The sequence below is a fragment of the Embiotoca jacksoni genome, unplaced genomic scaffold, assembly GCF_022577435.1.
Source record: "Embiotoca jacksoni isolate LCO1_2020_lvr unplaced genomic scaffold, fEmbJac1.0.p SCAF_9, whole genome shotgun sequence".
In the NCBI taxonomy this organism is placed as follows: Eukaryota; Metazoa; Chordata; class Actinopteri; family Embiotocidae; genus Embiotoca; species Embiotoca jacksoni.
In genome coordinates, this window is record NW_027185447.1 from 2,739,679 (window position 1) to 2,767,062 (window position 27,384).

At 44.4% G+C, this 27,384-nt stretch overlaps 2 protein-coding genes across 5 annotated transcripts; one reads left to right on the plus strand and one right to left on the minus strand.

Moving 5' to 3' along the window:
• Positions 1 to 2,390: 2,390 nt before the first annotated feature.
• szrd1 (SUZ RNA binding domain containing 1) lies at positions 2,391 to 7,802 on the plus strand. Its single transcript, XM_069140150.1, has 4 exons — positions 2,391 to 2,500; positions 3,754 to 3,803; positions 4,603 to 4,869; positions 5,759 to 7,802. Exons 1-4 carry the CDS (start codon positions 2,453 to 2,455, stop codon positions 5,868 to 5,870), a joined length of 477 nt encoding a protein of 158 aa, XP_068996251.1. The 5' UTR covers positions 2,391 to 2,452; the 3' UTR covers positions 5,871 to 7,802.
• An 80-nt stretch (positions 7,803 to 7,882) lies between these two features.
• On the minus strand, positions 7,883 to 27,260 carry atp13a2 (ATPase cation transporting 13A2). Of its 4 annotated transcripts, none has more exons than XM_069140146.1 (29): positions 27,109 to 27,260; positions 20,577 to 20,653; positions 19,970 to 20,137; positions 19,276 to 19,334; positions 19,105 to 19,171; positions 18,932 to 19,011; positions 18,633 to 18,710; positions 18,483 to 18,552; positions 18,205 to 18,339; positions 18,004 to 18,070; positions 15,959 to 16,090; positions 15,326 to 15,487; positions 13,790 to 13,900; positions 13,630 to 13,676; positions 13,348 to 13,536; positions 13,051 to 13,257; positions 12,625 to 12,720; positions 12,148 to 12,307; positions 11,876 to 11,987; positions 11,645 to 11,769; positions 11,295 to 11,473; positions 10,766 to 10,858; positions 10,599 to 10,678; positions 9,922 to 10,074; positions 9,674 to 9,770; positions 9,235 to 9,458; positions 8,987 to 9,138; positions 8,675 to 8,847; positions 7,883 to 8,157 (listed from the first exon to the last, which is right to left on the minus strand). In XM_069140146.1, exons 1-29 carry the CDS (start codon positions 27,119 to 27,121, stop codon positions 7,990 to 7,992), a joined length of 3,474 nt encoding a protein of 1,157 aa, XP_068996247.1. In that variant the 5' UTR covers positions 27,122 to 27,260; the 3' UTR covers positions 7,883 to 7,989. The 4 variants fall into 4 exon arrangements, with proteins under 4 accessions (XP_068996247.1, XP_068996248.1, XP_068996249.1 ...); XM_069140147.1 differs by lacking the exon at positions 27,109 to 27,260 and adding an exon at positions 21,293 to 22,201; XM_069140148.1 differs by lacking the exon at positions 19,970 to 20,137.
• Positions 27,261 to 27,384: the final 124 nt, after the last annotated feature.

A 27,384-nucleotide genomic window follows, 5' to 3' on the forward strand; every position in this document is an offset into this window, starting at 1 on the left:
GCAAACTCTGCACAGAAAGGCCCAGGACCGGATTCGAACCCGGAACCTTTTTGCTGTGAGGTGACAATGCTTATTGACAATTGATTATTAATTCATGCCATTTATCCTGACTGATATATTTGTAGACTTAGGTGCAGAAACACAGCATTCAGTAATTTACACTTAATATGAAGACCAATTTTTACAACAAACATTCAAAATAAATAGAAATGATGGAATGGGTTTAGAATTAAACCGTAGATCACCGTATAGCATTTAAAATCCAGTAATCAAAAACAGGAATAAAGTTTATTAAGGCTCATTCTGACACTCTTGGCTCGTGCAGATAGAAACACACAGTCATCATTCTCAAAGTCCCATAAAGTAAATATGAATTTGTTAAAACTACTTGGTATGGCATGTTAATCAGTGTAAAAAGGGTGAATACAAAAGGGTGGTCAAGATGGAGAGTGTTTTATTCTGACAGGTAGATCACCTTTGGGTTTACTGCTGGTGCTTCCTCTGCCTCATGAAAAGTCATGAAAAGTTGTGCCAGGAAACCCCTTCTCCTGGGAAGTAGTTTCTAATCAACAGAGCTGGATGTTAATTGTTCTCAGAGGATGAAGCCAAATATTTTTGGTGACCTGGTCCGGTACATGTATCCATCAGGACAGCACTATGCACAGCTCATATCTCAATGACTGAAAATCTCAGGTCATCTCTCTGAGCTGTACAGTACAATCTGCTCATCATGAGAAAAAATTATATTACAGAGCATGTATTCTGTATACATTATACCCATTATTTATATTACACCATAAAACAGAAACATTTCCAGACACAATCAGACAATATGGCACTAAGAAAAGCTGAAACATGCATTTCAGACAGATTAATGGGTTCATTTTTATGTTAGTCCAGATCAGTTCCAGTGTATCCGGTCCAAATGCTTTGACAGCATATAATTTGGAAGTGTCTCTTATCTGAGAACATAACTATGATAATGAGGAAGGAAATCCCGTGCGGAAGCAATAAAAGAACATTTCTGTGTGTCGCCTGTCCTGTGAAAACAAACAGCACATGTGGTGTTATCAGCCAGTCTCATTTTAAATTTCAATACATTTTTATAGTATTATGTAAACCCCCGATATGTTTAAGATAACTGCATGATGTCGGAGCACATCTGCTTTACTTTATTAAATCAAGATAACATTAAGAAAGATAAGTGTGTGGTTCTGGATTAAGATCAAACATTTGTGTTCACATATCTATCTGTCCTGTCAATTTGATCAACAGCTTAATTGTTACGCAATTCATTCCACATTTTGTAATATTTTGAACATTGTATTTTTTTTATTTTATGGCCTGATGAAAATAACCTGCTCTCACAAAGTGATGCCTCCTAAGATTATATAATGTGCACAGCTTTGTGAACACGTGGTTACGAAGATTTCTTGCCAGGTTTTTTTTTATCAAGTGATTTAAAAACAGACTGTTCACACAAGCTCCAAACCGAGTTTGAGCCTTTGATCTAACTCTGATTAAAAGCATCAGCTGTGGTTCAACAAATACTGCCCCCAGGTGTCCAAATAGAAACAGCCTTCTCACAATAGGACTCCAAACTGAGGCGATGCTTGATAGAACAATGTTTAAACGCTCCCAACGCAAACAAGAACGTGCATTTATTGTTCTTAGAAATGATTACTTTAAATACAGAGACACAAATAAAGAAGTAATCTGATACCTCTAAGTGGACTCATCATCTCTGAGACTACTGACTATTAAAACTATATGGGCTGTATGGGAAGCTCCGAGCCTCAATGAACTTTATGTTGCAGCACACTGTAATCAAATTCCATATAAGTATGTATAGGAATCAGATGTGTTCATGCATACACACACTGAGTATGTTCATTAGACATCAAATATGTCGTCTGACACAACTGATTAAAATACTCATATTTAATTGTGAGGTTTGGTTAAGAAATCTCTGCTGACTAGGCAACTGTCCTTCGCTGTTTGTGTCTACAGCAGGACATACCAGGACATGATCGTCTAATGTTTTAACACCACGGAAGAGTTGCGGGTTGTCGATATCAAACGGAAATGCTGTCTATATGTAAGTGAATTCATGTATGAGGAAACTTGAAGTTTAAAATGAGATGCTAAAGTAAAAGTTCCTGTAATTTAGTAATTAAATTTCCACCATATCTGAATGTCCAGATTTTAACAGTATCATAATATAATCGTGATTAGTATCATCATCATTGGAAGAGCTACAGTAATAAAGAGTATGTGAAATTACACCCCCGTATAACATATTTGGATATTATGTATGCCGATGTGTTAGTGGAGGGAGGGGGAGGGGGGGAGGTAAGGGAGGGAGGGGAAATCCGTCAGAGTGACGTCACGGCCCGCAGACAGCCGAGAGGCGGACCTGAAGGAGCTCAGCGTGTCTGAGCGAAAATGAAACATGGATGAAGAGGTCGCTGAAAGTTGGGAGGAAGCCGCCGACAGTGGGGTAAATAACGAAAGCCTCGCGACGGCTTCGGTTAACGACGAGCGCGCTCGCGGGTGATGATTTTAATAACGACGGCTCCGCTCGCGGCGGGTCTCGTGACGCGGTGCCGCGGGCCAACAATGTGGCTACCAGCTAGCGTTAGCTCCAAGAAACTTGGGCGAAGCTGACGTCAAGTAGCGGCGGAGCTAGTCGGGCTTAACGCGGACGTAACGAGCCCAAGCGGCTGTTTCGGAGTCATTCTTGCGTTAAATGTCGGTAATGCGTTAATGTTGCACCTCGTAAACGCCCAGCTGGCGGCTGCGGCTCCGCGCGACGAGCTGGACCCGCGGGACGGGACGTCCAGGGGGACATGCTAAAGGCTGGGGCTGGCTAACGCTGTGCTAGAAGCTAGCTGCCCCGTTGCGTGGCTCCCTCAGTAAACACGTCGTTTATGAGCTCGTTTGTCTCCTGACAGGTGAACGCGCGTCGCGGGAGACAACTGAAGGCCGTGTCCAGACCCGCTGTCGTCTTGTATTCAATTCGGCGTACGTCTCGTAAACACGGCAACTTTCTTTTTGAAAAAAACAAAAACAAAAAAAACCGTCACGTTAGAAACAGACTTCCTCAGACACCCGACAGACGTGTTTCCTGTGAAGAGCTTCAAGAGGGCGGAAACGTGTTTTTGTTACGAAGTGAACACGTGGAAGACTTCCTGAAGATCGTCGCTTATTTGTCAACGAAGCTTTGACCCTAAAAACCAGCCGTGACGTCACAACGCCACAGCGTCAGCTCGCTGTGAGTAACTCGGTGCTTTGCCCGGTTTGTCGGGTCCATGTCGAGCACAAGTTCCGGTGGTCCGAGCTGGTTCCGTTCTGTTCTGGACCGGCGGGTTCGGGAACATCCACCGACGTCAGCGAGCTGACGTCACGTCAGTTCGGCCGGGGTCGTGACGTCAGGGACGTCCGGGCAGCTTCTCGGGGTTGACCCCCCCCCCCCCCCCCCCCCGCAGAGCTGTTCAGCGTATCTGGCTGCCACTACTGAGAAACCTCAGCTCACCTCTTAGTGGAAGTTGTCAGCCGGCTCACGTTGGTGAGCTGAACACGGTCTGTTTGGACTTGGCAGCTGTCCTACACGTTTATAAATAGGTAGTAACCCAACCCCGCTGTCCGTCCACTCTCCGTCTTTACTACCTGCTGCACCTCTGTCGATCAGACCGTGTTGTTTTCTTTACCTGCACACTTAACTGGACTGTTTTTTTTCCCTCCCCCCCGCAGGAAATGGAAAAACGGTTAGAAGAGAAGCTGCGGATCAACCAGAGAGAAATGTAAGGACCTCAAACGTTGAAGAAAAAAAAAAAAAAAGGTCCAAATGTGTGTTCTTTTACGTTTTCTTCAGTTCCCGCGGATAACTAGACTTTATTGTGTATTGGTATTAACACACACCTGAACACAACAACAGTAAAACATTTGACAGTGGTTTTCACAGTGAATTCATCATCACCGGAAAGTGCAGCATATCCTCACAAATCAGAAAATCACACCTTGTACCGAGGACGTACATTTTGCATATAAGCTCATTGATGTCTGCGTCATTTGTGTAAAGTTGCCTCACTCGTCTGTTGTCTTTAAAGGACACAACTTGTCTGCAAAAGGACAAAGCAAATAATTTTGTCGACAAGTTCTTCTGCCGTTCTTTACTTCGGAGGTCATGAGTATTCTTCAGTACTGGAATACCACGTGGTACAAGTGTGTGTCCACTACGTCAAAGTCAAAACTGCTCCATCAAATAAACACCTGCTCAAATATCATTTGCCAACCATTTAAGAAACTGGTGTTGTGTCCGAAACAGAGAATACAACTTGTTCCCAATCAAACGCAGATACCAGCGTACGTGTTTGGACGGGTTCGACTGAAGCGGTGAACCAGTCAGTCTTAAAATTAGACGTGGCACTTAACCCCAGATCAAATCTATACTTTTGTGTGTGTCTTGGTTATAATTCAAATGCAGCTACTGTGATGCACAAACTATTTTAGACTTGCCTGACCATAAAATATCATCATTATAATTCCTGCCTGTCATATTAATGACGTTAGTTGGACCGTGCCTTGTTGTTTTGCCCGCAGGGAGGCCAGCAATTCTTCCCGATCCCCGTTGAAGACCACCGTGATGATACAGGACGAGTCTTTACCAGCAGCACCCCCGCCCCAGATTCGCATCCTGAAGCGGCCTGCGAGTAACGGCTCGCTGGGATCCCCCTTGAATCAGAGCAGGCCCACGCCGCAGGTCAAGTCTCTGGCCCAGCGAGAAGCGGAGTACGCCGAGGCCAGGAAGAGAATACTGGGCAGCGCCTGCCCAGAGGAGACGCCTCAGGACAAGCCCAACACTGACAGGTAACCGTCACCGAGCGGAAACGGCGGACGAGGTTTTCCTCTCAGCCTGATAAAAACTTGCTGAACTGCTCCGGTAACGACTTTATTTCTCGTTGTGCTTAAGACTGTATGAAGAGTATTTAACCGAGAGAAATGAAATGGTGTGATTTTAGAGTCTTTCACTCCACCGTGATCTCCAGTATTTACAGGATACGGCTGTCAGACTAAAACCTTGAATTAGAAATGTTAACGCGATAAAAAAAAAAAAAAACTTTTAATAAGTCAAGTAATGGCAGCAACACAAGTTAAAAATCAGACCGACAACTACGGTAAACTACTAAAACAGTTGGACTCCTTTGAGCTGAATCAGATGAACTTTCAGATCCCACACGTCTGCAGGGTTGTGACGTCTCGATCTGATGTTACTTTTGGTTTAACTTTCCGTCAGACTCCAGCCGGCAGCAGCACATTCTGTCTGTCTGTTGTTTTGGCTCGACCGTGTTTTGATTGAAAAGTGACTAACAATGATCGCAAAAAGCTTTCTGATGAAACTTTGCATCACGTGATTGCCTTTGAGTTAATGGAAGAGAAAGTGGAAGTGTTTCTGGATTTGAATGGCAGTGAATTGGGCCAAAAGGAATTAAAAAAACAACCCCGAAGGTAGAGGAGAGAATAGGCCGTGTAAAAACCGCGTCAGCCTCAAATCATCTAATTCTGAAGGAGACTTTCCTAAAACCGAGGTAACACTGACTAAAGTCCCGCGCGGGGATGTGTTTGATGTGAGGCTGCAGGGATCCACTTCTTAGGACAGTTCACCAGATTGGAAACCAGAAGTGCCGGTGAGCAGTTTCCGTCTCGCAGGTGGGAGAAGCTGCCGTCCCTGATTCATGTCCTCTTTTTTTCCCGCCAGACCAGGGCGCAATAACTCGACATTGCCTTCGGAGGACACCCGATCAAACAATCACACTCTCCGGCAGCCAGCCGGCCCAGACGGCACCCAAGGGTTCCGGCAGCACAGATAAGCGGGCCTCGAAGGCCCCCAGCCATCGAGGGGAGAGAGACGAAGGGCCGCCGGAGAGTAAAAGCAGTACTGTATTCTCGAGACTTCCTTCCTTCAGTTCCCTTAAATCAGATGGGCTGCGAGTTCAGCCGCATCCCTGCCCAGCTCCAGGAGGAAGTCCAATAGCAACACGCTCTCTTCTCCCCCTCACTCCAGTCTGTTCGGCACTGTGATTATGGACATCTTCTGGACTCACTGTGATGATCCCCTTTAAGAGACGCCCCTCACCTCCGTCTCCCTCCTCCTTCAGCCCCCCCAGTGGCTCCGTCGAAGGACGCCAGCAAGGCAAGAAGCAAAGACTTGATCAAAGGACGGCTCGGAGAAGAGGAGACACGAGGGGCCATATCAAAAATGAGATGAGCTGGTACTTGTGCAGCAGCTTCTTCCCAGCAATAATACCAGACATCACCTTTCATGTTTTTAAGTTTTCAGATGTTGGCTCATTAAATTTGTATCTTTTGTTTTTCTTGCTTGTCTTTATCAAAACGAGGGATGCTCTGATGTCTAACAAATATAGATAATAGTCTTCATAGTATACATGCACAACCAAGAATCTATTCATTTAATATTGAGATGATTTAAAATAAACTTCTGCAGTTTTTTTTTTATGAAATAGGAAACATTTTTCTACCTTTATTTGGTGGCGAAATAGGTCAAATGCTACATTTTCATATGGTTTAAACTGCAGCTTGCGGTGTCTTGCATTAAAGTAACTCTTGAGTACTGAACCGAGCTGTTAGGCTGATCAGTGCACCCCGAATATGTAAATGCTCATTTGTTTTTGAACGCTGACGAGTTGTGTATCTGGCAAGTTCTGTTTACGGTTTGTCTTTTGTTTTTTTTAATTGAGCTTCTCAGCTGTCTTCCTTGGACTGTCACTTCATCGTTTCTATTTAAACGTAAAAGGACAGATGGAAAGGAGGATGGCAGATTTAAGTCCCATTTTTAAAATAGCTTTTCTGCCTATTTGTACAAGACGGCGACGGCAGCGGCAGCAGCGTCGGAGCAGAGCAGTATTTTAATTGAACCAAAAGCCCTTTTTAAAAATCAACTTTAAATGTCGTCATTATTGTTGCCAGCGACTAAAAAAAAAGAGGAGGTTCAGACGGTGGACGAATTTACTGCTGTACTTATTAGCAAGCCTCTCTGTCAGCGGTGTGCATGTTTCTTCATGTCCTCCCTGAAGTGCAGCACGTAGGAACTCAGGTGCAAGTGAACGAGACTGAATGAATGAAATGAACTAAGATTGTATTTTTCCAGCCGGTTTGATCGCTCAAACAGCTCCGCGCCGTATTGAAGCTTGGGTTGGCACTTAGGAACGGTGCTCTGTATAGTGAAATGTAACTGAAATTATGTCCATGTCCCAAAATGAATGAATGCCTGGTGGGTTTTTTTTTTTTTTTTGTCTTAACTGTTGGCATCTTGGTCAGTTTGAACGGTAACATCACTTCCTGTGTGACCGTTCAGTAACTGACGGGCCGCTGCTGACACGTCGACACGGCCGGACGCGAACAAGGGAGGAGTCGACTGTGGCTTTTCCAGGACCGTTGTGCCCGATAGATGTTCTTAAGTCTTTCATTTGTTCTTCAAACACGAGAGGAGATGTCAATAAAGCCATATTCTGTGGTGCAACATCATCAGTACAAAGTTCTTCTAATGGTTGAATTCAGCTTGTGCCTCCTGTATCACGTCTTCACATCCTGGTTGTTGATCTTATCGCTGTAGTTCCAGAAACCGAATCTATCCGAAGGCGAGTTCACACGACCGGCGAGAGATTTTAGTTCAGGAAATTTAGCGGCAGAGCAGGGAGACAGACGGGTTTTGCTGAGCTCTTAGTGCAAACACAAACTGCCTGTAAATACTGGTTTAATAAAATGATTTGCAAAAAAAAAAAGGTCGTTTGCATGTTGATGCAGTCATTGCGTTAAAAAAAAAAAAAACACCACGACTCAATAACACACACACACGCTACAGTTTACAAAAAAATAGTTTAAATTACATCGAACATCGGGTAAACATAACTTTCTGTTGTTGGTGACGCACCTCAAGATGCCGACAGCCCACCGGCGGGCCGGCGGACGCTAGCTGTAGCAGACCACTGTGTGATCCGCGGGCGACAGAGTTTGATTGATGGGCGGCCACGACGTGGAGTCGGACAGGAGGACGTTCAGACGCTTGTACAGTTTCTTGGACGGACGACTTCCACGCAGCAACCGCAGACAGTTCAAAATACCCAAATCTATCAGCAACTGCGAAACAAAACACAACGGTGGCGTTCACGAGGGCCTTTTAGAAAATACAACACTGGCAGAGAAGATGAAAATGGAAACGCAGCGCACATGTTGATTCGTCATACCCAGAAAAGAAGTTACTGAAACATTACCAACGTCGACAATGACAGTTAAACAGCCAGCGTGCACAATACAAAGGATTCTGAAGGGATTATTGAAGGTTACGTTTCTACACAAACACAAAAGTAAAAGAATAAAACGCTGCATACCTCCAACACCTATTGTACATAAATAATGTGTGTAGGCTATTTTATGAAAAAAAAAAAAAAGGTGTTCCTGACACACGTGACTGTTTCACACTTTTCAGCCACGAAAACGTGTCACCGTTGGAAGTCCTTCACGACCGATATAAACTTAATATGACCGGAGCAGCCGTTTTTCTTCACAAAGTAGGATATTACAAACCTAATAACCGCCACTGTAATCGGTTTCCTAACGAATGAGCAAATCTTAAAAGCGTCCTCTCGTCACTCACCTCCACAACGAAACAAATGAGGAAGTTGAGAGCGGCAACGGCAACGAGCAGCATTTTGAAATTCATGTCGGCGATGTCGTAGAGTTCAAGTGTTCGGCTGAAGAAAGGCCCGGGATACAACACCAGCCAAGTCATCAGGGCAAAGTGGATGAACAGCAGAAAGAGGAATACCACTAGAGACAAGAAAATAGCCACTTATGACCACTAAATGGTTCATTTAACGATGATGATGATGATGAATAGCCAGTTTATCAGATTAATGTGTCACTTTCCCAACTCCAAATCACCCTGTGGACATTTGTGAAGACTTACCGTTGTGGTAGAGAGGTTTCTTGTGAGGGTAGCTCTTCGTGACCACCACGGCCATGATGATGTACTGGAAACCCGACAAGGCAAACACGCTGGTGTTCTCCATGTTGGGCAGATTGGCCGTTCCATACACCGTCGAATTGAGCGGGATGAACCTAAAACACACAAGTGTAATGGCGCGTGTGAATATAGAAACCAGTATAAAATAGTTGCTTTGAGCTCCGAGCAGTCGTCTTTTTTTTTTTTCTGACCAGTCCTGTGAGGTGGTGATGAAGAGCGCAGCCAGCTGGCCCAGGATGATCATGCAGGTGTGGATGAAGAGGCTCCCCAGGACGGGCACGGCCAGCAGACTGGCCGGGGGTCTGCTGTGGTGCAGCTCCTCGCTGGGGCCTCCTTTCCCCATCACGATGGCCAGCAGGGTCACCAGGAGCAAGTCGCAAAACAGGAACTGCAGGTCAGCCACGCTCGTCCTCACCTGAACACAAAACATTTATGCAGGAAGTGATTGAAAGCTGCTACCGAACGTTGATTTAGGCTGTAATTATGAAGTTATGCTCCCACTAAACGTGGATGCATCACATCTTATGACGTGTTTGTTGTTCTTACTACCAGCAGAGCAAACACTGTGTCATCAGCTCTACACCTGCAGTCCAGATAGCTGGAAGACGTCTATCCCCCCCCGGTACTCACGGTGTAGAGGATGAGGACGGAGCAGAACTGAATGAGGCTGTACAGGGCCATGTACCGAAACAGACTGAAGGAGGTGACCAGAGAACATCGGCCCTCCCTGCAACAGACAAGGAAGGAAAGTGATTTCTCCTTCCCTCGCAGGTACTTCGCCAAAAAAACAGAACAGGTTTGTTCGGTGGACAAAGACGTCCTCCGCATTTTGCCTCCGATCTTCTACCTCGGGCTTCTAAGGCCTCCTACGTCCTCACCTGATGAGCAGCGGCACACAGCTGATGTCTTCGGTCTTGGAGGTGAAAGGCGAGGCGACCGAAGCCTCGGCTTCGGAAAGGGACACCCCGACATCGGCGGCTCTCAGGGCCCCGCAGTCGTTGGCCCCGTCCCCGCACATGCCCACTCTGTAGCTGCAGAACGAGAAGCAGGGCTGAACTCATCACTGCTGCCTTGATGAAAGTCAGGTCATCACCCGTGCTGCCCGGCAAGCTTCATTTGCATAAATGACAAATGCTGCACACCGATTAGGTCTTTTTTTTTTCCATGCCACTGTGGAAAGCTCTCAACTTCTGGTGCAACATTTTGTGTGGATTCCACAAATGCACCAAAAAATGATCAAACAGGATTTTTCTGTTTTTGCTCTGCGGAGCAAAGCGTTAAAAGTCAAAAGTAGACGCGCTCTAAGCTGCACTTCACGCAACGTACACGAGATGCTATTTTCATAAAACGCCCTCAGATGTGTGTATTTTATCTACCAATCCATTTACCCACATGTAAACTCGATATTGAACCGTCTACGCGGGACATTGAAGATCGAGGTTTGATTCGCACTAATTGGCTTTCTTTTGGTATTTTCCAACTCTCGTTTTATTTCCTTCCTGAACTTCCTTTGGTTTCCTTCCTGTTGTTTGTCTGAACAGAAAACTGAACTCACTTCAGGTTCTGCAGCTCCTTCACCAGCTGGGTTTTCTGGTCCGGGGCCATTCGTGCAAACACCGTGGCTCGCATCAACACCTGCGACGACAGCACGTCGAGTCATTAATACACCGATGTGCTCCTTTGTCCGAGCAGTTCTGCTGGGATTTACACGGTTCACTTTACCTTTGGAAGATACTCAGGGAAGTGGTCACAGAGGGCAACAAAAGACTTGCCATTGATAGCCAAGTGATAGTTGAAACCACCCTGATATAAACCCTGAGAGGAGAGAGGAAATGATCATATGATGGCAACATCAATTCAATCAGTCTGTTGGAAAATAGGACATGACTGGACATGGAAGCTGCTGGAATAGAAACGGTCCTTTCCATGAAATAAACCACAATCTTGTGTGGCTACAAGTAAAAAACGAGCTTCTTGTAACACTGCTTGTGATGCAAAGACGAGGAGCAACAACATCACTGCTGCCTGTAAAAACCTAAAGCAGAGCTGCTTGGGGAAAGGCCACGATTCACGTTCAACCGGACATGTGATGAAAGTCAACCCGTCTAACATTTATCACAGAGTGGCACGAGTGCAGCTTCAGTCCAAACTGCTGCTGCGTCTCCTCTTTCTCGATCTCTAAAAATACATTTCAGCAGCGAAGGAGCCTTTAAAAACGACTGAGGGGAAGTGAAGTGCAGCGTTGTCCAACCTGGGTGATGACTTCTATGGAGCTCGGGGGGCCGGCGGCCCCCCCGTCTTCCACGGTGAACCTCAGGGTGGGCAGAGACTGGGCAGTGTGGGGGGTTGCAAGGACGAATATCACCTTCTCGTCACATCCCACCATCCCGCAGCTTTTTGCTACATTCACTGCTGTTAAAACGTTGTCGCCTGTGAGAAGGAGGAGGAGAAGAAACAAAACAACAAGCTTGGACATTAAAGAGCGTATAACAATCTGGTATTTAGATATTTTATTGGTATTCATCTTGAAAAGGAAACACTGAAATCTGAAAGACAGAAAATGAAGGAAAGTAAACGCATGTTGATTCCAGCGCGACTCACCAGTGACCATTACGCTGCGGAGGTGGGCCAGTCGCAGGACGTTTATAACTTCTGCACTCTTGGGCTTCACCAGGTTCTTTAACATGAGCAAGCCCAGGAACTGCATGTCTTTCTCTACTTCCCCTCTGTGAACAGACACACAGAGCTAGTAGTTGTAACTTCATTTGCATTTTAAAGTGCGTGAAGAGTTTTAACGCAACAAAGGAGCCAGAAATAGACATTTCTTCTCACCGTTCAATGTTCCTCAAGTCAGAGTTGACGTCCATTGGTTTACAGGCGAGTGCGAGAACCCTGAGGCCTTCGCTGGAGAAGCCACGCAGTTTGCTGGAGAACTGTGCCGGCACTGCAAACATAAAGCAACTCTGTTTCATCGAGATGTCGCGTAAAAGACGCAGATGCATTTTACATGAATTTTGGGTGTTACGAATTTCATTTCCAAATCACTTCAAATGCTGCACAAAAATAGTTCACCTATTTAAAACATAACCGAGTGAGGGCCGAACCTGTTTCAGCTCGACAGAGGCCGGCCACCATCTCTGGGGCTCCTTTGATGAAAGCGAGAGCGGAGCGCCCCCCGCGGGCCACCGTCACCACACTCATCCGCTGCAGGGCCGAGGAGAACGGAAACCTCTGAACAATGGCCGCCGCCGCCACGCCTGTGGCCTGAAAGAGAAGAACAAATGCAGAACATCCGGACAGACAGATATTTTTAGAAGCTTACTTTTTTTTTTTTTAAGGTTTCAAGTTTTCAAGAGAGAATGGAGACAATAACAAAAACCCGGACTGAGAACACCATTAAGAGGTCAAACTGCTCAGCTGCTGTATGCTGCTTAACTATATCGAGTTAGTTGTCAAAATAGAGCACCGAGGCTCGGAAGCAGAAAGACTGATGGCTGTACTACAGGAGTTGGGATTCTGTCTGCTTTTTGACAAATAACCCCTATTGATCGAGCGATATGAGTGATGGCGGGGACACTCACAGTTCCGTAAGGAGGAGGTCTCATGACAGCCAAAACTTTGTGGCCGCCAAACTCTGCATCCAGCACATCCCCGTCTTCCTCTGGCTCCTTGAGAGCCTAGACAATTAGAAACATTACAAAAATACAGATTTTTAACATTGTTCTGTGATGCAAAACAAATCAGTCCTATTAGTATTCTGTAATTGTGAACAAAAAGGAAACAGATGGCAGATTGCATAAAAATACCAGTTGAATTTTCAAAATAAACTAAACAGCACCTTTATTTTACAAATACACATTTTCAAGTCAAACTTTGAATTATCCAGTCGCAGTAATGATGTGGTACTGACAGCTTAGTACTGATAATATTACTGAAAAAAAGAATGACTTACATTCAAGGTTAAGCCTCCCTTGAAATAAATAAAAGGAAGATTTCGAGTATCATACCCAGCCGGTGGACTCCACCATCTTGAGCTCCAGAGGGTCTCCCAGAGGCTGACCTCGCAGCAGCGTAACCGTGTGACAGCAGGCCAGGCCGGAGAGCATGGGCCCCGGGGGCAGGAGCCTCGGCTCTGGGACGAGCTCGGAGAAACCAGCAGACCCCCCCTCCATCACTCCCCACACATCCAGACCCTCCTCTGTCAGAGTCCCTGTCTGAGAACACAAGTGTACTCCGTTCAACTCCGACCACCACGGCTCTTCTCTGCATTCGCGGTAAACTTCTGCTTGCCGATCCCTCCTCACCTTGTCAAAGCAGAAGATCGAGACCTTGCCGCAGATGTTGATGCGCGGTGGACTGATGCAGAAGATACCCCGAGCCTTCAGCCTGCGCTGGGCGTAGATGGTGCCGGTGGTGATGGCAGCAGGCAGCGCCGGAGGCACGGCAATGGTCACAATATCCAGGCTTTTGATAACCAACTGCATCCACGTCACCTGGACACACATCCGACCCGAAGTCAGCGGAAGTACCATATTTATTGACGACACGTCAAGTACACGCGGGCCAGAAAATAAGCGTGTACTTACATTGGATCTGAAGAGGACCACGAAAATGTAAACGGTGCCAATGAGCGCTAAAGACAGAAGGACAATAAAACTCACTGATTATTGGCAACATAAATAGATTACAATAGCAGTAGCTTCTTTCTTGAAACATAATTAATCTGGTCGCTGTTGAAGCTCTTACCAACAAAACTCAGGATGAGCAGGAACTTGACGGCATCTTTGTAAAAGCGGAAGTTAATTGGCTGAGGATACAAAATGGAGCTGACCAGGTTTCCTTTGGCTGTGAAAAACCCTGCGGATGAGATAGAAGCAGATGAACCGGCTTGACTCGGAGAACAAACACAGGCTCTTGAAGTTGCCCTCAGGGGTGTATTACGAAGTGAGATTAGCGTGTTTGCGAGGTTTGTTGAGACTGAAGCCAGAGTTGTCAGTGACACGAAGGTGGTTCTCTTTCAAACTGGCTAGATCACCGTGGTAACTTACGCTGCAAACTTAACCTGATCCTGGGCAGGAGATGTTGGAGAGATCGGATCAAAATGTGCAAAAGTACCACCCAGTGACCAATTGGGTATCTTGAAAAAAAAAAAAAATGTCATCACCAATTGTCGAAGATCCCACGGAGCTCGGTGAGTGAGACGGTCCTCAGCGGGGGGACAGAGAGTTCAGAGAAAGACAAACCTGTCTTTCCTCGTGATTTTTTTTTTATATATATAGGTTAGAGATATAGATTCTATTTCTTTTTTCTTTTTTTTTTTAACCAATATCCTCTTACAACAGAGAACAATTGAAGCACTAAAGCCTTGTACATGATGTACTTATAAGATGTGTCAGTAAGCCAATTTATTGCTTTGAGTGGTTTTATATTCATTTCCTTTTTGCTCCTCAGTCCGTTTGACACTGTAGCTGAAGGTGACAGTCCAAGACTAAAACATTCATACACATCATGAGAATACATCCATTTAATGAAACATGAACATGTAATTAGAGTCAGATGTGCACTGTGCACTTTTTTACTTGCACATCCTTCCACCATTTAGCAGCTGTGCTGCTTTCAGCTGGATTATGTATTCAATTTCCTCCTATTTTTCTAAAATAAAAACGTTCTCGTTTGTAAAATATGTCACTCTGCTGTCAGTACACTTGTCCGTGTTTGTGATTGGTCAGATGCTGCAAACCCCGCCCCTTTTATGTGAACGCGCTCAGAGCCGAAAGCAGAAAGCCTGAGTTAACAGAGGAAGCTGATAACCATCGTCATAGTAGCGATCACCCCTGACTGCGAGCAGCTCAGACAGAGAAAGCCTGGGTATGTTGAACTTGCTTTGTAGTACAGCCCTCCGAACAGTTTTCCTGTTACCAAACTTTCTGTTTACCTACAGGTGTTACTCACCAAAATGCAATATCCACATCTTTAAGGCGTAACAAACGTGCTGAATGCATTTCGTTACTCATTTACAATCGCAAAGCTAATTAATTCGAATACTTTGAAAAGTTTATACTTCATAATATATATTTATGAGCAACAGGCTACGTAATAATGTGAAGTCATTGGCAGGACTGTTCACTGTGTGGAGAACCGGTCACGGAAACGTCGCCCCGTAGAGCCACGAGTGGTCAAAAACTCCAGATGGAGACCTTTAAACTGCATCATAAACACCAAATAGTATTTGTGTGAACTTAACTTGGCGCCTCAAGTTAGATCATCAGTTTCTCTACTCACCGGTGCTTGTAACCACAGCAACAGCACCGCCTCGTCCCGGCCGGAACCCTTTGGCCTGAATGAGCTGGGTACCACAGAAAAGCGTGTGTCTGCGCTCAGTTTCCGAGCTGTACCTCCCGTCACCAGGCGGCAGGGGGGTCTTCAGCACTGGGATGCTTTCACCTTGACACGGGAATAGTGAGGACAGATTAATGCACCGATTCCTCGCTGATAAAACTTTAAATAAACTAGCAGGGCAGACTGGAAAAACAACGCACAAAATGACAGATTTTCATAAGATTGTGAGGGGTTTGTCAAATCACAACAGAGAGTCCAGATTTAGGATTCAAAAACTGTGCATGTCTGAAGTCATTTGTGATGGGCAGCAAATTAAAAGCTTGAGGTCTCAGCACGGCGTCATATAATAAACATGGCTTCCTTAGAAGAAGTCACACAGAGGGGATTTTCCAGATGACTTCCAATCAGAGGGTCAATTTGTGACTCTAATCAACTTTAAGATTGTGACATAATCCCACTTCAGACGAGTTTTTTTTTTTAATTGAATCCTAAAAAAGGTGAAAAAAAAAAGCTGAAGAACATGAAATCCCTCCAGATAAGGTGTGCCTGGTGTTGCTGTTGAGGTCTGATGATTACCGGTGAGCATGCTCTCATTGACGAGACACTCCCCAGCCAGCAGGGCAGCATCACACGGCAGCAGCAGCCCTTCCTGAGGGATGATCAGACAGTCGCCGGGGACCAGATCCTCCGAACTCACACTTTCCTCCTCTGAGAAAAAAAAATACACACCACCAGGAGTGAATGTCGGAGTGGAGAGGTCTGGGTTTAATGCAGAATGACTTGACACAATGAGTCTGGCTTTACTTTACCCAGTAAAGCAGAATTAGCTCCTGATATACCTCCTTTCTTCTTCTTCTTCTTTTTACATAATTAAGAAAATATAATTTTGGGGTCTTTTTAGGCCAAGTCTTCTTAAAATAAACCATTCTTTGTTCCTTCAACCTACTAAAATTAAAACTCTTTCTCAACCAACAGTAATCTTATTTGCCACTTGTTGTGCAATTGTAATCCCTCATGACCACAATTTTCTGTTCTATATTCTTCCATGTTTGGGTTGTCTAAAACTACCCAAACATCAATTTTGACAAATGGTGAAGCAAAACATGAACAACAAATGTTAACAAAGTCAGGTCAAAACAATTGTATTTTTATAGTACATCGCAAAAAATAAAGGCTTTACCCTTTATTAAATTCTTTCACAGTCTGCACTACATATATGATATGAGTGTAGACAGACGTGGATGGAACTGTCAACTTGATTGGTTGGTGGCGGCGTACAACCGTGAAGTTCCAGTTTTTAATAGCTGCTGAATGTTGCTAAGTTGTTAATTGGTGGGAAACAAAGAGCTCAGGTGGGTTTTAAAAGTATTTCTCTGAAAATAATTGCTAAGCTGATCTGGTGAAAGTTTTGAACCTTGCACTGTTTCCATGACTGCAGTTTTATTCGTTGCGGTTCTTTATAACTCGAATGGCTTTTGAAAAACATTTAGGACGCACTTGTACTAATGCTGTGATGGAAAGAAAAGATTTGTCTCTTCCTCTTTTTTGCATTGTGGTTCCGGAAAGTCTCTTGTCAAGCAGGCGCCACAAAGTCTCTTTTGTTTTATCTCTTATTTGCAAGTGATTACTTTTTGCTTTACTTTCCACACCTAATTGACGACTCCCCTTTGTCCTTATCTTGTGATCTACAACCAACTCAGTATTACCATACGAAAGCAGATACAAAGGGAATGGGAGTGACTGTCAACTGTATAAAAGCTACATGGAGGAGTGACGGGAGCACTGCTGGACACCTCTCTTTGAGGGTGGCATGTATTTGCTCCTTCTTGCAAGAATAAATGTCCGATATGTTTGATTTTGAACCAAGCCTCTGAGTAATTTTTCTAACATGCTGTAATTTGTAAACAAAAATATCACAGGGAATTTGTTGTGCCAAAGTCAGTCTTTGTTCTATCCTCCTTTATTATATAAAACCCTCAAGAAAGTTGAATAAATTACCACTTATCCATGGTCATTCTTATTTCAAATTTAAGGTAAATAGGAGAACAAATCTGTAATTCAGTTGTAATATAGAATCCAAGAAAAACTCTTACGACTGCTTCCACTACAGTTCTTCTTCTTGCTCTTAACTTTCAGTCCTGACAGAAGGTGAACTGAAACATCGATGGTTCAAAAGATGCACCTATTTATAGAGAACACATGGCCGCTATTATTGGCTTGTAAAGAACACCTGGGTACTTTCAGAATCAGTTAACAAATTAAAACTCATCTTTTACCGTTTCAGACTCGTTCAAATAGGCTTATTTATGAATACATAAACCTCTTAACCAACCTCTCAACACTGAAGATCAAAGTGATGCCCAAAGACGACTCTCTCCGTCTCTCGCTGTCTCTCTCTGCCTCTCGCTGTCTCTCTCTGTCTCTCTCTGTCTCTCTCTCCGTCTTGTTCCTTTAAAGATTGTAAATTCTTTCTGTGCGAAGACTCTTTGTCTTCCACCTTCAGATGAAGCCCATTATTGCAGGACTCATGTCAAAATGGTCCTAAATTTTGATCTATTAAAATTCTACACAGATTATTTTCTGAAATTCTGAGAAACTCAAGAACATGTGCACAAACTTACCTCCGGAGTTTCTGCGTATTGTGACGTTTGTGACCAGCCGGGCCATGTTGCGAAGAGTGATGCTTTGCTGTGGAGTAAAACCAAATTAAAAAAAAAATTTAAAAATTAAAAAAAAAAAATATATATATATATTTACATCCATATCCAGGGCTAAACACATCAATAATTATAATTAAATCATTTATGCCACTAGAGGCTCACCTTGCGTGTCTCATAAAGTGAGATACTGATGGAAATAACAGAGATAATTAATATACATAAGGCATAAAAATAATAATTATCGAACATCCACAGGGTGATGCTGAACACTTGGAACATGTAGAACGGGTTGAGGACCTACAGAAGAAAAAAAGAAAAAAGAAAGTGTGGGTTCAATTTCATACCTTATCTGAAATTTGAATAAATTACCACTTCAAACATTTCAGACCACCATGAAATAAATCAACCCGAGGCAATACAAATGTGATCCTTCATCTCACCTCCTCAAACAGCAGCTTGGTGTAAGGCTTCACAGGCACATCAATCAGGTTGGCTCCATACATGCGTCTCCTGGAAGAATTCACGTGGTGAATTACTCGGCTGTGCCTTCTGAGATTCAAGAAAGTCTTTGTCCATTCGTACAGTCCTACCTCGAGCTCTGCTCCACAGGACTCAGGCCCTTCTGGAAGCCATATATGTCTTTACAGGTCCAGTCTTCATTGAGGACACTACAGGCAGAGAGGGAAGAGTTCAGCATTGTTAGAAACATCATAAGAAAAACATTCATCAGCTGAAGCAACACGCTTTTCAAAAAGGCTAAAGTGTGAGGTACTTTCTTCTCCCTAATTGACACGAAAATGGCCAATGACGGAGCAAATACATGATTAATCAAACGTCTCAACTTAGTCTAGTTGGGTGCCACTAGTTTCTGTTTTTCCTGTTTTAGTACCTTACACGACAGAAAGCTCCCTTCCTGTCCAGCCAGACGTAACGCAGCCCTTCAAACAGGTAGTAGCACAGCAGTGTTTTCTGCAACGCAATAAAAGTCACTTTCAGGTCTGGGAGGAAAATGACGAAGCAGCTTACTTTGCAAGAAACTCCCTGAGTTGAATTCTTCCTTACCTCCTCCTTGTACAGCTGAACTGTGTCTTTCCATTCAGCATCCTCCAGCTGTGCCAGCAAGTCCAAACTGGAAGGAAACAAACAAGTAAGCAGAGCATACATAAAGTTTCCGTGGATAGTTTTGAAAGGCTGAAGGTGATACTGTCAAGAGAATAGAGCCGTGGAGCTCACCTGCCCTCCCCTATCTCCTCTGTGAGGACCTGCACCACATGCTGCTGCCCAAAACTGTCCTGAAAGAGAGGATCATATACAAAAATGTGATTGCTCAAAAGACAGGAAGCACAAAACATGGAATACTTCCTGTTTTTGATGGGTGATCAGAATATCATAAAACAGAATCAATAAATATAAAACACAGTATGACATCAAGGTAAAAGTGTTTTTACTTCACACACACCAGCCACAGTAACTTGGAATATGAAATATAAAAATATTTTTGAAGGACAATATTCTAAATTGAAGCTTGTTAAAATTAAGTATACTGTGTTTTTTTGTGTCATTTATTTCTTGGCAGTGTCAAAAAAACATTAAATGGACAATTCTTACAAGGTTAAAGCGACACTTTAAATGAAGATAAAACTCATTCATAATTCAACATTAAAGTCATTTGTAAAATGGACTGAAAAAGATTTCAAGGCGGGTTTTATAATAGCTGTGACTGCTTAATCTACTGTTTTAGGAATGGGCCTCTTTCAGCGATAATGAACCTAAATATAGTCCTGTATATTTCTTAGAACATAAAAGAACAATGTGGATCACGGTGATAGGCAGCTCAACTGCAATTTTTGCAACGGCTGGAGAAATCCAGTTGTCAGGTATATCAAGTGGGTTTTAATTCGGCACAGGAATTGATTTATTTTCTCACTCTTAGCAGCAGAATATCTGCCAAAGCCAGAGGGCAGGAGCAGCAGCGGGCGAGGACAGCAAGCCGAGGGCGCCAGTGAAACAAAATCAGGAGGAGACCCAAGGACAGCAGGGCAGCCAGACGACACAACCACACCCTCCAGCGCACCCACTTATACCCCTGAACATCCTGGTGGGGCAAAGAGTCGAACAGTCTATTCAGATTCACACACACAGGTTCATTTTCACATTCAAAGAGAGGCTCATTTCCATAAATCTGGTGAACTTATCAGCACTTGCATTGCATGATTAAAAAAAAAAAAAACATCGAGTCAAAAGACCAGATTGTGACAGCGGTGTGGTTTGGCCTTTCCAAGAGATACAGAAACCAAATGTGACAGAAATATCCACAACCACTGCCTCCTTTATATCTGAGCGTACCAGAAGGGTGGAGGCACCAATGCACATCCTTTAGTTCTACATCCACAGCAAAGCACACCACCATTACAGCTTCAGCATTTCCATCTGTCACCAAAGAATCCTTTACTTATGTTGCCAGTGTTTTCCTTTTCTAGTCTATGATTTTGCCACTCAGGTGGTTCAGCAGAAACACTTGAGGAGGAACTTACCATGTGCGAGTCAGGACTGAGCAGGGGGTCTCGTGGGCTGGGTGAGGGGAGTCCGCTCAGAGGCTCCACCACACTACCTGCGGGACAAGAACAAGTCATTTGCGATGACGTATTCACCTTCAAAGTCAATATTCACACACTGCGAAGCCCCTGTCTGGTCCGCGTTGCACAATGCAAGAATATTTGAGGTGGCGTGTTCACATGATCACGTCGTTTGAATGATCTCAAGTGCGGCGAGGTAAGAATATGCCAGGTGGCATCTGATGTGTCTGAGCCGAGCTCATAAATAAGCGTTTGTGGATGTTCAATTCTTAATTTATGTACTTGAAATGCAGTTCAACGAATTCCGCTGCAAGAGGTATTTCTGGTCAAAACAAACAATGCAAACACTGCTTCACTTACGGGAAATAAACTGTTACGAGGTCACTAAACACATCTGACCGAAACGCTGAGCTCCAACAGAAACATGAACTTTTATAGGCTACAGAGGAGATGGATTATCCCTTAAAGTGTTGCACGTTTGCTATAAACGCAATAGCAGAGCCAGTAAATTAACAATTGACTGTAACCCGAGGACACTTAAAACGCAACGAAGCGCAGCAAAGTAGGTGATTTGTTTGACTAGATGCTCACTTCCGCCTCCAAACAGCTGGGAAAGATCGAAATAAAACAGGCTTCTTTTACAGTCAAACGCGCGAGGAAGAAACCGAGCTTACCGTCCACTCGGGACCAAGCGTCTCCAATATAGATTTCCCCGAGATGAAAAAGTTACTGGATGAAAGACGTTGCAGCGCTGCCGGTGGCGAGTCGCACCTCACAGCTGTGCTCGTGCAGCTTCTTTTTTTTTTTTTTTTTTTTTAAAGCCTGCATGCGCGGTGCCTCGCGCGCCCGCCACCTGGCCGCTGAGCTCGTTCTACCGGTTCTGGAAGCAAATGTGGGACACGATCCACCTTTTGTCATTTCTGACGACGACGACAAGAACCACCAAACATCCTCTCGTCAGCAAACACAGGGCATTTATTTGCCTTTTATTTGATTTTTGCCCGCGCAGACAACTGAAAACGGGTTCGGGGAAGTGCTGAGAGACGGACAGGCTTATGTTAATTAAAGGAAAGATTCACAGCAATATGTTTTATGATGACATCACCAACAACCAATAGGAAAGGCAGATAGCTCAACAGTTTAGAATAGTTCAATAAAAAAAAACGGGTAAACTCTTCCTCATAGATATTTGATAGTTTCACTCTCCCTCGGTCACAATCTTATCAAAGCCACTGACATCGACAGTTAAAACTATTAGTTTTAAGTCTGCTCATCCCTCTTGAATCATTTTTATTGAAGCAAAATGGGATTTTAAAGCAGACAGAATGATTAGGTAGGTAGGTAGGTAGGTAGGTAGTTACTTTATTAATCCCCAAAGGGACTTTTTTTTTCCCGCTACAGCAGCATTTAGATACAGGACAGCAGTAAAATCACAGTAAAAATATTAAATATAAAAATACACAGTATATACAATAAAGTAGAATAAAATGAAATAGAATAATTAAATTAAATTAAAACTAACTAAACAATAGTGCAAAGTTTTTTTGTTTTTTTTTAAACAAACAAGAAAAACAGACAACGGTGTTATTGTTGTGTGATGGATTTAACCAGAGGTGAGTTATTGTACAGTCTTATTGCAGTGGGCAGGAACGATCTCCTGTATCTGTCCTTGTGACAGCGGAGCTGGAGGAATCTTTTGGAGAAAGTGCTCCGCTGTCCCTGCAGCAGGTGGTGGAGACGGTGGACGTGTCCACCCCCACCACCCACAGCTTCTCACTCAGCAGCAGTGGTTGGATGGTGTTAAATGCACTGGAGAAATCAAAGAAAGGGATTCTCACAGAGTCACCGGTTCCATCCAGGTGAGACTGAGCTCGTTGCAGCAGGTAGATGATGGCGTCGTCCACTCCCACATGAGGCTGGTACGCAAATTGCAGAGGGTCCAGTGAAGATTTCACCAGCGGCCTGAGGTGGGCCAAGACCAGCCTCTCCAGCACCTTCATCACATGAGATGTGAGGGCAACCGGTCGGTAGTCGTTGAGGCCAGATGGAGTCGTCTTCTTGGGGACAGGAACCAGGCAGGACGTCTTCCACAGCACCGGGACCTCCTCCTGCTTCAGGCTCAGGTTGAAGAGGTGTTGCAGGACATCAGCCAGCTGGACGGCGCAGGCCTTCAGGACCCCGGGGCTGATGCCGTCAGGTCCGGCAGCCTTGCGCTGGTGGAGTCTCTCCAGCTGTCTCCTAACCTGGTCAGTCGTCACAGAGAGGGGGGGGAGGGGCGTGTGTGGGGGGGGGTCATGGCGTCGATGGTGGAAGAGCCCTTTGAAGTTGAGGACTCTGTGTCCATGCAGCTCACCAGGGGGGACAGAGGGGGGAGGCAGCAGAGGTGTTTGGGAGGTTTGGTGTGTGGAGGAGACAGATGAGGGCGGTGAACTAAACCTGTTGAAGAAACAGTTTAGCTCATTGTTCCTCTCCAGGTTCCCCCTGGTTGTTCCTCTCCAGGTTCCCCCTGGTTGTCTCTCTCTCCTCTTGAACCCAGTAATCTCCTTCATACCGGTCCACACCTCCCTCACGTTGTTCTGCTGGAGTTTGGCCTCCAGCTTCCTCCTGTAGGAGTCCTTGCACTCTCTCATCTTCTCCTTCAGGTGGCGCTGCACTCTCTTGAGCTCGTCCCTGTCCCCAGACCTGAAGGCTGCTTTCTTCTGATTAAGAAGCACCTTCAGGTCACTGGTGATCCACGGCTTGTTGTTGGGGAAGCAGTGTACAGTCCGGGATGGTACGGTGGTGTGTTCACAGGATTTGATGTATTCTGTGATACAGTCCGTCCTGCTGTTGATGTCCTCCCCATGTGGTCCACACAGCACATCCCAACCCGTGGACTCAAAGCAGTCCTGCAGGGCGTCTTTAGCCTCCTGTGTCCACCTCCTCACAGTCCTGGTGGTCACAGGCTGCCTCTGCACCAGGGGGACATACCTGGGAGTCAGCAGGACCAGGTTGTGGTCTGATCTACCAAGGGGGGGGGGGGGCAGTAGTACTGTATGCATCCATGGCATTAGCATACAGTAAGTCCAGAGTTTTATTGTTCCAGGTGGGGCAGTTCACATACTGGTGCAAAGTTGGCAGTACTTTATCCAGACTGGTTAAAGTCTCCAGTAACTGCCAAAAATGCACCGGGATGCTGAGTCTGCAGTTTAGACACAGTGGAGTGGATGGTGTCCACTGCTGCCTCTACATCAGCTGATGGAGGAACGTACACAGCGATAACAATGGCGGACGTGAACTCCCTCGGCAAATAATAAGGGCGCATCCCCACGGCTAGAAGTTCAATGTCCGGGATACAGAAACGTTCCTTCACACACACGTGGTCGGGATTGCACCACCTCTCGTTCACATAGACTGCAATCCCTCCACCTTTCTTCTTGCCGCTCCGCACGACGTCTCTGTCCGCCCGAACAGTCCTGAAGCCGGGTACGGCCGCGCTGTGGTCCGGGAGATGTGAGTGCAGCCATGTCTCGGTGAAACACGTGATGCTGCACTCCCGGTATTCCCGCTGGGTCTTTACCAGCGCGCCGAGCTCGTCCGTCTTATTAGCCAACGACCTCACGTTCCCCATTAAAATCGCCGGTACGGATGGTTTGAATTTCCTCCTCTTCGCCTTCAGCTTAGCTCCAGCTCTGCAACCCCGACGTCTTCTCCGAAGTTCGTCCGGGATTTCAGGCCTCGCTCCGGGCAGCAGCAGTAGAGGCCTACTCAGCGCGATCAGCTGATCACGAGAGTAAACAATGACCCCAGTCCACTGTGCGTAGCTCTCCGTTACGAAGAGGGAAAAAAGTAGAAGAAAAGCCACCAGAGAAGTGGAAAAGTTACGGTCCATTGTCTGACCGTCACTTAACAGAAGTGAAAGAAAGAAAAAAAAACAACTCCGAAGAGAGGAGAAAGAAAGAAAATACTTAAAACAAAACACACTCGGGGGAGCTGCTGTAACAGCACGGCGCCATCTTAGGTCACTAAAAACTTGTCATAATTTTACTTGACAGATAGAAATACAAATAAAATAATATTAAATTGTAAAAAAAATATCAAGGTACTACAGTGCATGGACTCCCCCTACATCCCTGTCAGTTAGACATCAAGTTATCACTAAGGAAATCTTTCCTACATGATAAAAGATAGTGTTTGGTGTAAAGGTCACCATAACATGCTGCATGTGCCTAAGAAGAGCTTGTGCCCTGTACTGGAAACTCTAGCCGGCACAATCTGTGCACCAGAAACAAAAAGAACCGAGTCTTCTATTCAGTTGTTATGCTCATACTTGTACTACAAGGATGTGAAAGTTTATTGGCAGTGTTATTTTTGTCAAATCACATGCTCGTTTTGTTTGAACATGGCCTGAAACGGATCAGATCCGCAATCAAAAACCTTCTGGCTTTGGAAGTAATTTCCCACCGCTTGCTGTGTGTCAGAGTATTTGAAATATCCCATTTAAAGACACATCTATCAGGCAATAAAGCTACTCCAGTATAACCTTGATGTCTCAAAGTGGTATTGAATTCCAGCTGGTGTCAAGTGACCAATTCATTCACATTCCTCCGCCACATTCCTCCGCCAGGAATCTGAAAGTTGTCATTATACCTTATCTAATTCACCCTGAATTAATCACGCTGTTCAAAGGGCCTCGATTTTGAAGGAAGGAAAGCTTCTAACTGAAGGAAATCAGAATCAGAGAACTTTCCTACTATAGGGAAACTGCTTTTATACATTTGCTCCACAAACAGTTAGGAAAAGAGGAAATATGAATAAAAACAGAACCTAAAATGTAATAACAGCAAAAAGGATGATAAAAACAATTGTGTAAATCGAAAATGTACACGTGCAAATGTATAGACAGAGTACCACTTTATAAATCCTACATTGTGCAATAAGTTGTGGACAAACCTAGAAAAGTCCAGACTTTCAGTTTAATTTCCAGGCAGACCTGTGAAAACCTTCTGCAACGTCCAAAAAAGGGGAAATGTGGTGGGTGTGCACAAATAACAAGACAGACACAAGACAGTCATCTGAGCTGAGGAGGCAAAAAGCAATCCTCAACCTCAAATAGCACAATGGCGGGCTTCACTAACAGGCTACGCCAAGGCCAACACAGTGCATGTACACTCAAGGAAATTTCTGCATTCAAGTCTTTAATGAGCTGAGAAGGAGTAGATCAGGAAGTAGCAGCTTTTTACTACTGGCTGTTGTCCTGTACACAACACTTCTCTATTTAAGTGGCCGTTTCTGCGTGTTCTTCATCAATTGTTGGCTATTATTCATAAATAATTCCACACCGTACAGAAGGACCCAACATTTTCAGAGCATATTCCTAAGGGGAAACTTAGGTGAATTTTTAAGGATGGAGAAAATACTATTCTCTGTAAAAGTGATTGATCTGAACTTTTCACTCAGTTTATCTGTTTGTTTAATCATCATAGCTGTCTGTTTGTCCTTGACCTGCATGGCATCATAACTAGATATAGAGCTGGGATGACTATTGGTGCTTTCACAAAAAATATTTACACTATAAGATTTTATAGAACAGTCTGGTAACTTCACTTTACTGTAATTACAGCCTTTAAAACCAGGAAAAGACAAGAGTTATGCCATAACATGATATTACAATACCTAAAATCTAAGAAGCGTCATATGATAAATCATTGATATATCGCCCAATCCTAACTGGATGTTGAATTCACTCGTTTGTAGTATGTGGCAGTTGTTTTTGTTTGTTTATATTGTTTGTGTTTATTGTTGTAACAATGTTTAAACTGCTCTCTTGACCGGGGCCAATCTCAGTGAGACTTTTACCAGGTGGAACAACGTAAAGTGTACTGATCAAAGTCCAAGCAATACTGGAGTCGCTGCACTAATCCATTTTTCTCGGTTAATAATGGGTTACATGAGTTTGTGAACTATAAAAGGAGCTAATAAAGGCTGGTTAACCTCACTAACACACATCGCATGGTTGTAGTAGGAGCACTAGTAGTCACTGTAGCGCTTGTATTAACACCTGTATCAGCAATAGTAGGGCAGGAGTAAGGAGGTCTGTGGATTAATTGAATTTATCTCCAGTTTTCTTTTCTTTTTGTAATTTAGTTGAAACAACTTCTTTTTTTTCTTTTCTTTTTTTTTTTAACTAAAACACAGTTCCTAAAAAATAAACAAGGCTGGTGAATGTTTATTAATTCAGTTATAGTAAATGTTTTAGCCTCTTCTCTCTCCTTCTACTACACTACATAATAGTAGTGTGCACAGGTATTTTTTTTTTATATTGCTGGCGTTGGATTTACCGAAGAAAATGATGATGCATTTTGTAGACGAGCTGACAGCTTCTGCAAACCTGCACACTGGTCAGCACGCAGCGTCCTCCTTCAGCACGGAGCTAACACTTAGCCAGCACACCGTGCCGGCCCCTCCGGACAGGACTAGCACTACAAAAACAACATTCAGGTACACTTACCACGCCTGTCCATCTTCTTGTCACGTTGTCAGCCACCACATATCTCCTGTCACGCCACCGTAACGGCGAGGTGTCTTCCGACCAGACAGGGACTCTCTTTTCAAAACAAACAGGGACCGCAGCTGGTGCTGCACACCTCGCTACGGCAAGTCTCATTGGACAAAATGGTCACGAGCGTTGCCGCGTATACACGCAGTGACTGCAAAAGGGCATGGCGTCTTGCAGTGGTGTTTAAAAACAAAAAAAATTAAAAAAAGTGGAATTATAATCCCGACT